This window comes from Genypterus blacodes, unplaced genomic scaffold (genome assembly GCF_046128005.1).
Source record: "Genypterus blacodes isolate CSIRO-AG114 ecotype Tasmania unplaced genomic scaffold, CSIRO-AGI_Gbla_v1 ptg000414l_1, whole genome shotgun sequence".
NCBI classification, from domain to species: domain Eukaryota; kingdom Metazoa; phylum Chordata; class Actinopteri; order Ophidiiformes; family Ophidiidae; genus Genypterus; species Genypterus blacodes.
Window position 1 is genome coordinate 227,501 of NW_027467186.1, and position 9,403 is coordinate 236,903.

The following is a 9,403-nucleotide window of genomic DNA, read 5'->3' on the forward strand; positions in this document are numbered from 1 at the left end:
TCAGCTTCCTGTCTCTCTCTCCTGTGATGTCCCTCCATCATGTGTTGTCTCACCTCCACCTGCAGCTCTCCGATGTCGTCCACTGACCACGCCTCGTCGTCGTTGTCATAGTTTGGCACGACGGTGAAGCTGCCGGCCCGCTGCTCCGCCGTCATCCCGCAGTCCGGGAGGTTCTCCACCGACCGCGTGCTACGGATCCGGTTCTCTGGGATTCTGACGGGAACGTTGGACGTCTCAAAGTTGTCGCACTCCAGCACCTCCACATAGATCAGGTACGGAGCCTGCAGAGGGGAGCAGAGCAGAAGACTCAGCTCTCGGTCTCGGGGTCACCCTGCATGTCAGAGCCTCCGTCTGGACCCGGGTACCTTGTCTTTAGAGTTCAGCACCACGGCCTGAGTGTGAGGCACTCGGACCACGTGGTGGTCGAAGGCGGCGGTCGGGAGCCAAACCCGGGCCGGCAGCTTGTGGTTGAGAAGCGACAGCTCGGAGATCAAACGCTGAGTCTTCTGCTCTTTGGTGGGCAAAGTGGCCAAACGCTTCCCGATCCCCATCAGAGACTTCATGAACTCCCTCTGAGGAGCCAGACGCACCGGCTGGAGAGAGAGGGGTTAAAGGTCACACAGGCTGACGGGCCGAGAGACAGGAAGGCAGTCAGACACGGTCACACAGGACGAGGGACCTCAGGTCTCAGGAGAACCTCAGGTCTGAGGGGGACCTCAGGTCTCAGGAGAACCTCAGGTCTGAGGGGGACCTCAGGTCTCAGGAGAACCTCAGGTCTCAGGAGAACCTCAGGTCTCAGGAGAACCTCAGGTCTGAGGGGGACCTCAGGTCTCAGGAGAACCTCAGGTCTCAGGGGGACCTCAGGTCTCTCGTCTCGTCGTGTGTGACGTGTGTTTGTTGACTTTGAGCTTTGAACCGTTAAGGGGAAAGTGAGACATGATCAGAGAGGACAGACAGTTACTGTTCCACTTCATTGGCCCCTGAACACACACACACACACACACACACACACACACACACACACACACACACACACACACACACACACACACACACACACACACACACACACACACACACACACACACACACACACACACACACACACAGGATTAACCAGCTGAAGTCATCAGACATGCAGCTTCCTGTTTGCTGAGCTGCACATCTGGGAGTCCAAACATGAAAGAAACCAGAACCAACAGAATCCACCACAGACTTCATTTCCCATAATGCACCAAGGATCAGAAGAACTCAGAGTGACTCTGGTGAACTTACGGGGCTCTTCAGCTCCAGACTGGCCGAGCTGGAGCTGCTGTCCTGGAGAGGACGTGAGACACAATAAGACACATCTGGACATGTTCCTCATGTGTGTGACCTCATTACTGACACACACACACACACACACATCAGTGCCTCATGGAAGGAGATGAGCTAACAGCTAACAGCTAACAGCTTGAGGGGGAAATAAAGTCCAAAGTTCAGCTCTTAGTGTCACTATAGCTGAGCGCTACATGAAGCTAGCTGTCAGCTGGAGGAACATCATGACATCATCACTCTACCTCGTCCTGGCTGCTCTCCACCTTGGGGTTGCTGGCCGTCCTCTTCAGGTTGCTGCTCAGGCTGATGCTGACGGTGGCGTCGGATTTGGAGCGCTGATGCGTCCGTTTGGAGGGCGACAGGCCGTGCTCGGCGCCCGGGGGCCCGGAGGGGGACGCCGCCGGGCAGAAGGCCGCCAGGGCCAGAGGGTCCCGGCGGGCGCGAGACCCCGCGGGCTTGAGTTCATCGGAGAGGATGAGCTTCCTGAGCTTGGTGCCTCTGGAGTGACGCTGGGTGGAGATGTGCATGTCAGAGGAGTAGGCGCCTAGCAACCAGGCACACTGCAGGGAGAAGGAGATGCTCTGTCTGCAGCGGTGAACCTGCAACACATCAGGGATCAATACACCTGATCAGCTCAGGGACCACACCTCATCCACTCAGACCCTTGACCCCTGACCCCTGACACACAGGCAACAGCAACATTCATAGAGATGGGCGTGGCCTATCAGGACGGATCAAGCAAAGGTTATAGTGTCTATGGCAACAGCTGACAGGCAGGCAGGCAGGCAGGCAGGCAGGCAGACAGACAGACAGACAGGCAGACAGACAGGCAGACGCTCCTCCCTAACGGGTTAGGCCACACCCACCACGTATGGCTTGATGGCGTCGCCCACGTCCTCGTCCATGTGGATGTACATGTTGAGCAGCTGAGGCAGGTAGAAGTCCACGTCCTCATGGGGGAAGCTGAAGAGCCGGTTCCCGATGTAGGCCTGGACCCCGGGCTCCTTGGAGTTGTGCAGGTAGGAGATCGCCATGGAGACGTCAAACAGCTTGGACTCGAACAGGCGGAGCAGCCAGGACTGTTTGGAGGGATTGTGGCGCTGGCGCCTCCGGGCGCTCTTTACAGAGCTGGGGGCGGGGCCTTCGGGGTCGTCCTCCTCCTCGTGGATCTTTGGCGGTTTGACCCCTGCGCTCAGGGCGGCGGCGGGTTGCGGTTCCGGCCGCGATTCGGTCTCCTGTCCGCTCTCTTCGCCCTCCACCTGCTGTGACTTCACCTTCTGTAGAACTTCCTGACACGCCCGCTGGGCCACCTCAGCATCGATCACCAGGCTGAGCTCGCCCAAGCCCTCCGTGATAACGTCCAGCGGTGGCGTACCGGCAGGGGCGGGGCCAGAGGAAGACGGCGTGGAGGGGAGGGACAGGGAGGGCGAGGGCGAGGGCGAGGGGCTGTGCTGCTCTGAGTGGGGGGGCGACAACTCAGACTCTGTATCCTCCATTGTGGCTGCTGTGAAGCTCCGCCCCCTCCGCTGAAACAAAGAAATGCGAGTTAATCAGAAAAGAAGAGACAGGAAGTAGATGGGTGACATCACACATTTGTTTAGTGGATGAAAACAAACAAAGAACATCTGTGCCGCTCTACGTCACTAACCCGTCTCACGTACATCACTAACCCGTCTCACGGAGGAGAAGAAGCTCCGGGCCGCAGCGTGATTACGCAACACTTCACGTTTACATTCAGTTGTCATTTTGCTGCGACACAAACTCTCACAGAGACAGAACCTCGAGATAAAGACGTCTAAAGAGGCGCTGTGCTCCGTGTTGGTACAACACGATGTTCGGATTTGGGATTAGAGCTAGCGAAGGTTCGGGAAGGTTCGGGTCGGTGCCGGTTCAGCAGCCGCATCCAGTGTAGCGCTAGCCCAAATGGCTAACAGCTAACTGCTAATCGACCTACTTCAACTAACGAAGCTGGACTTCGACTCGCGGGTTCAGTGACCGAAAACATCAGAGCCCAAATATGTGACGAGGAGGTTCGCTCCGTTAGTTCTGAGAGCTCCGTTAGCTCCTTTAACTCTGTTAGCTTCGTTAGCTCGCTCGCTCTGTGTTGAGGCATTTAAACACGGTCAGCAAACTGCTAGCATCCCTGGGCTAACTGTTGCTCGCTCCGCTCTGTTTTCCAGGCTAAGATGAGCGCAAAGTAGCGGTGAAGTTCGTGCGATCTTCTCTCACTTGATCAAACGTTGACTCCTCCAAAATCTGCGTTTGCTTCACTTCCTCTTCTCCATCAATAATGTGTATTTATTCCACTTCTCTCCTCCATTCATCAAATCTTCTCATCGTCTCAGCCCGGCTTAAAGCTGCCCGCAGCGCCGCCTGAAAACCTGTACTCATTAAATCCGCCCACAGGATCGGGAACAGTTACAAGAGAAATAGAATAATTATGAAATGATGAGTGATAATATAAGAAATAAAACCTTATCATAACAACGAGCCATTCATAGCGCCAGTGTCATCATTTATACACAGGCGATAGCTGCGGGAGGCTAATAAATATAAAAACAGCAAATATGACGAATAGTTGTCGTCGTTATACATTCAAGTTCGTTAAGGCAGACAAGGCGAAGATCCATGAAATATTGAAATCATTAAAATGAGATACAACAAATCATTAAAATGAGATAGAACAAATAACTCGAGCCTTTTCTAATGACATTCTTGCTCGCCTGATGGTGGCGCTGTAGTCACCATGGAGACGTTCTGAAGTATCAATCTGAGAATCAAAGCTCTTTGTTCCTGCAGTCAAACACACAGAAGCCACAGGAGAGAAGCAGAACCCATCAGATACAGAAGGCCCAACCTAACCTGACCCCAGATCAATCAATCAATCAATCATGTGGTGCCTTCACCATGAAATGACTTCTGTCTTCTCTGTCTCTGTCTCTCCCTCTCTCTGTCTCTCTGTCTCTCTCTGTCTCTCTCTCTGTCTCCCCCTCTCACTCTCATGAAATGTCTTTTTGTCAGATGTCAGCTGTTTATTCCTTTCTCTCTCAGGTCACAGGTCAAAGTTATCATTCATTACATTACATTACATTACATTACGGTCATTTAGCATTTAGCATAGTGTTTAGCATTTACACGCTTTTATCCAAAGCGACTTCCAATAAGTGCGTTCAACATAGGTAGATAAAAGAACTTCAGGTCACAAGAAATCCTAAGTGCATTTCCTTCCAAAACCAGAGCTAGAGTAGGAGTGCAATAAGTTAGGTACCTAGACAAATGAGAAAGAAAAAAAGATAATTTAGAAGACAAATTAGTGCATCATCAAAGCACAAGCTAGGACAGAATAGGTGATGTCCTAAGAGGGCGGATCCGGGTAGTGTCTCTTGAAGAGATGGGTTTTCATTCCACCACTGAGGTGCCAGAGCAGTGAAAAGCCGCGACCGTGTCGATCGGGCGCAGGGGCCACTGAGCGACGGGGCAGCCAGCCGCCTGGAGGCAGCAGAGCGAAGTGGTCGGGAAGGGGTGTAGGGCTTGACATTCATTATAATATTATTATAACTCATGTGTTGTCTCTTTAAAAGCTTCTTGTGTGGCTGAATGACTAAAGAGACAGACCCTATCTACATGTATGTTCTAAAGTAACAGTCCCTGGTGTAAACACGGTACTGAAGTGTTGTGTTGTTTCTTCGTACACATGACTGAGTCATGACTGAGTCCACTCAGGTCCACCTCAGCGCTCCACTCACCCTCTCAGCCAATCACAGGGCTTCACGGCTGGCAGGCGTCCCCTGAGTCGTGGCCGAGGACTCGCGGTTCCAGCCGAACACACAGAGGAGAGGAGGAAGAGGAGGAAGAAGGAGTGGACAGGGTCACGCTGACTCAGCAACTCCACAGCTACATAAACCCAGGGAGTCAGAGATGCTCTGCCTATCGCCACGGAGACCAAGATGGCCTGGCTGCTCCAAATCACCTGCATCCTTACCTGCTACCTGCAGCTGCTGCAGGGCAGAGCCTCAGGTAACCACCTGTCTGTATGTCTGTCTCCAGCTGTGTCTGTCCGTCTGTCTGTCTTGCTTAATGCACTTCTGAATGCAGATCTTATTTATGTTGTTTTCATTATCTTAACTCATACAGTATCTTACAACTACAGCGGATGTGTGTGTGTGTGTGTGTGTGTGTGTGTGTGTCCATTACATGAGCATCAGTCTTTGGGGTCCAGCGCGTGCATGGGAGCTTCACGTCATTTACATTTATGTTTTATTTGCAACTAGCAGGAGATGGGAGTCACACACACACACACACACACACACACACACACACACACACACACACACAGTGGGCAGCTTGTGTTTAGTTAGTTTGTTGTTTCCTGATCCCTCAGCTCCAGGCATTATTTTCCTTGTCACTGTTTGATGATGTCGCTCTTATCCAGAGTATCAGCTGGAGTCCGACAGCCTGAGCCCATGTGAGTTGTTGCGGAGAGAGGCTGTTGCCAAGCAACAAGGTGATGTCACTCACTGTACAGAGGACGGCAGGTTCAGGTATCCATTCATCCATCATCCATTCATCTGTCTGTCCGCCCATCCACTGTAAAACCTATCTGATATCTGATTTGTGTGTGTGTGTGTGTGTGTGTGTGTGTGTGTTCAGGCCTGTTCAGTGCAGTGGACGGGGTCTGGAGTGTTGGTGTGTGGATGCTGAAGGTCACGAGGTCATTGGAACTCGAACCAACAGCTCTGTTCCTCACTGTGAGCAACACTTTAAACACACAGTAATCAATCATGACCGCTTTGAGTCATCTCTCAAATATAACATAATAATGATAATAATACGTCTAAAACAACAAATGAATGAAATATTGAATGGACCCCTGTCTGTCTGCAGGCCTGTCTCACTGCCAGCTGCAGACAGACCTGCTCTGCTCTGCCAACGGCCTCTTTCAGTCTGTTCAGTGTGACTCCAGCAGGGGCAGTGTTGGTGTGTGGACCAGGATGGGATGGAGCTCTACGGAACCAGACAGACAGGCAGACCAGAGCGCTGTACGCAACACACACTATCACACTCACGCACTCACACTGCACACACACTATCACACTCACTCACTCACTCACTCACACTGCACACACACTGCTGCTGCACCACACACACACATTACGATCATTTAGCAGACGCTTTATCCAAAGCGGCTTACATTACATTACACACCACCCATTACAGAGGGGGGAGCAATTGAGGGTTCGATGCCTTGCTCAGGGACTCGAACCGGCCACCCTCCGGATCCCAAGCAGAAAGCTCTACCCACTGAGCTACTGCCTCCCTTACTATCACACCCATCAGGTGCTGCTATAGTAACAGCATTGGCTGTAATATAAAGTTGTGAGATTGAACAGTTGTACCTTTGACCCCAGGCCCTGGCAGCTGTGAGGTGAGGGCGCGACGTCTCCTCCACGGCTCTGGGGGGCGCTCTCCTCTGTCTCCTCCTCAGTGTTCAGACGATGGAAGCTTCCTGCCCGTTCAGTGCAAATTCATCAACAACACAGACAGAACAGAGCTCGGCCTGCTGCACGCCTTCAACCGGTAACACCTGTCTGCCTGCTCACCTGTCTGTCTGTCTGCCTGCCTGCTCACCCGTCTGTCTGCCTGCCTGATCAGCTGTCTGTGTGTGTGTTTAGTTTCCCAGAAGCCTTTGAGACGTTCAGCAGTTTCAGGAAGTTGTTTCCTCTGGTTTCCTCGTACTGCTACTGCTCAGACAGCAGAGGAAGAGAGCTGAACAACACAGGTACACATGAGGATGAGGATGAGGAGGATGAGGATGAGGATGAGGATGATGCTGGTGATGTGATGATGATGATGATGATGATGATGTGATGATGATGATGATGATGATGATGATGATGATGATGATGATGATGATGATGATGTGATGATGATGATGATGTGATGATGATGATGATGAAGATGATGTGATGATGATGATGAGGATGGTGGTTGTGGTGTGTACTTCCTGTCCAGGTGTGGAGCTCCTCCTCTCTGAGGTTTTGGACACAGCGCTCACCGGTCGTCCCTTCAGTCCCTCCGTCTCTGAGTCCCGTGTCTACCGCGTCTTACAGAGGAGGATGCTGGGAGTCCGGCTGGCCCTCACTGGACACTTCAGATGTACACTGGTTCACTCTGTCATACTGGTTTAATGAACGCAGAACCGTTAGACCCCTGATTTGACCAAAACTCCTCCGATAGGCCCCTCCCCCTGTGAAGTGGAGCGGCAGGCAGCAGAGGAGGCGTCCAGCGTTTTTGTTCCATCTTGCGACACCAGAGGCTCCTACACTTCCAAACAGTGCCAGCAGGGGGGGCAGTGCTGGTGTGTGGAGCCAACAGGGAGAGAGACTCCAGGGACGAGACAACAAGGAGACAAGCTGAGCTGTGGTGAGTGAAGACTCTGGAGGAGGAAGAGCAACAGTCTACATGTGCTTAACTCCTCTCTCCTCTCCTCTCCTCTCCTCTCCTCTCCTCTCCTCTCCTCTCCTCTCCTCTCCCCTTCTCTCCTCTCCTCTCCTCTCCTCTCCTCTCCTCTCCTCTCCTCTCCCCTCCTCTCCTCTCCTCTCCTCTCCTCTCCCCTCCCCTCCTCTCCTCTCCTCTCCTCTCCTCTCCCCTCCTCTCCTCTCCCCTCCTCTTCTCTCCTCTCCTCTCCTCTCCTCTCCTCTCCTCTCCTTTCCTCTCCTCTCCTCTCCTCTCCTCTACCCTCCTCTTCTCTCCTCTCCTCTCCTCTCCTCTCCCCTCCTCTCCTCTCCTCTCCTCTCCTCTCCTCTCCCCTCCTCTCCTTTCCTCTCCTCTCCTCTACCCTCCTCTTCTCTCCTCTCCTCTCCTCTCCCCTTCTCTCCACTCCTCTCCTCTCCTCTCCCCTCCTCTCCTCTCCTCTCCTCTCCTCTCCCCTCCTCTCCTCTCCTCTCCCCTCCTCTCCTCTCCTCTCCTCTCCTCTCCCCTCCTCTCCTCTCCTCTCCTCTCCCCTCCTCTCCCCTCCCCTCCTCTCCTCTTCTCTCCTCTCCTCTCCTCTCCTCTCCTCTCCCCTCCTCTCCTCTCCTCTCCCCTCCTCTCCTCTCCTCTCCTCCCCTCCTCTCCTCTCCTCTCCTCTCCCCTCCCCTCCTCTCCCCTCCTCTCCTCTCCTCTCCTCTCCTCTCCTCTCCTCTTCTCTCCTCTCCTCTCCTCTCCCCTCCTCTCCCCTCCTCTCCTCTCCCCTCCTCTCCTCTCCTCTCCTCTCCTCTCCTCTCCTCTCCCCTCCTCTCCTCTCCTCTCCTCTCCTCTCCTCTCCTCTCCTCTCCTCTCCTCTTCTCTCCTCTCCTCTCCTCTCCTCTACCCTCCTCTCCTCTTCTCTCCTCTCTCTCCTCTCCTCTCCTCTCCCCTCCTCTACTCTCCTCTCCCCTCCCCTCCTCTCCTCTCCTCTCCTCTCCTCTCCTCTTCTCTCCTCTCCTCTCCTCTCCCCTCCCCTCCTCTCCTCTCCTCTCCTCTCCTCTCCTCTCCTCTCCTCTCCTCTCCTCTCCTCTCCTCTCCTCTCCCCTCCTCTCCTCTTCTCTCCTCTCCTCTCCTCTCTCCAGGTTCAGGTACTTCCTGTCTCTCTCAGCGTGCTCTGGTTCTGTCCCGGTTGCTCTCTGGTCCTGTGGCTCCTCCTCTCTCCAGCTCCTCTGGATCTCGGCCTCTGTGTGGTTCTCTTCTGCAGCCGCTCCAGGAGCTCTTGCAGACAGAGGAGGATCCGCTCTCCTTCCTGTGGCGTGTGCTGGAGCTTCTCCATGGTCTGTTCCCCTCAGTGGGCACAGCGCTGCGGGCGCTGACCCGCTCTGCCCCTCACCGCCTGTCAGCAAACCTGTTTGGAGGGAGTTCCTGGAAAATGTGGCTGCTCTCAACTTCAGCGGGTCGCTGGGAGCTCAGGGCTCCTTGAGTCTGAACCGCTCCTCCATGCTGCAGAACCAGGACCGGGTCCAGTCCATCAACCGAGCCCTGGAGGACCCCGGACTCCTCTCTGCCCTCCAACACACACTGAAGGGAACGAGCAGCTCAGACACTCTGCAAGAGGTGAGGGGGGGGGGGGGGGGGG

The 9,403-nt window shown here is 53.9% G+C and overlaps 1 protein-coding gene across 2 annotated transcripts in view; it reads right to left on the reverse strand.

Moving 5' to 3' along the window:
• Nucleotides 1–3,485, reverse strand: part of pi4kb (phosphatidylinositol 4-kinase, catalytic, beta) — a 6,985-nt gene extending 3,500 nt beyond the window's left edge. Inside the window, exons 1-6 of one of the 2 annotated variants that reach the window (XM_076138881.1) lie at nucleotides 2,979–3,485; nucleotides 2,184–2,843; nucleotides 1,560–1,916; nucleotides 1,276–1,317; nucleotides 366–593; nucleotides 54–281 (exon numbers count right to left, since the gene is read on the reverse strand). In XM_076138881.1, coding sequence (XP_075994996.1) covers nucleotides 54–281; nucleotides 366–593; nucleotides 1,276–1,317; nucleotides 1,560–1,916; nucleotides 2,184–2,843; nucleotides 2,979–3,062 — 1,599 coding nt within the window. In that variant the 5' untranslated portion in view covers nucleotides 3,063–3,485. The remainder of the gene's footprint in view (nucleotides 1–53; nucleotides 282–365; nucleotides 594–1,275; nucleotides 1,318–1,559; nucleotides 1,917–2,183; nucleotides 2,844–2,978) is intronic. The other variant, XM_076138882.1, reaches the window with a different exon arrangement.
• Nucleotides 3,486–9,403: the final 5,918 nt, after the last annotated feature.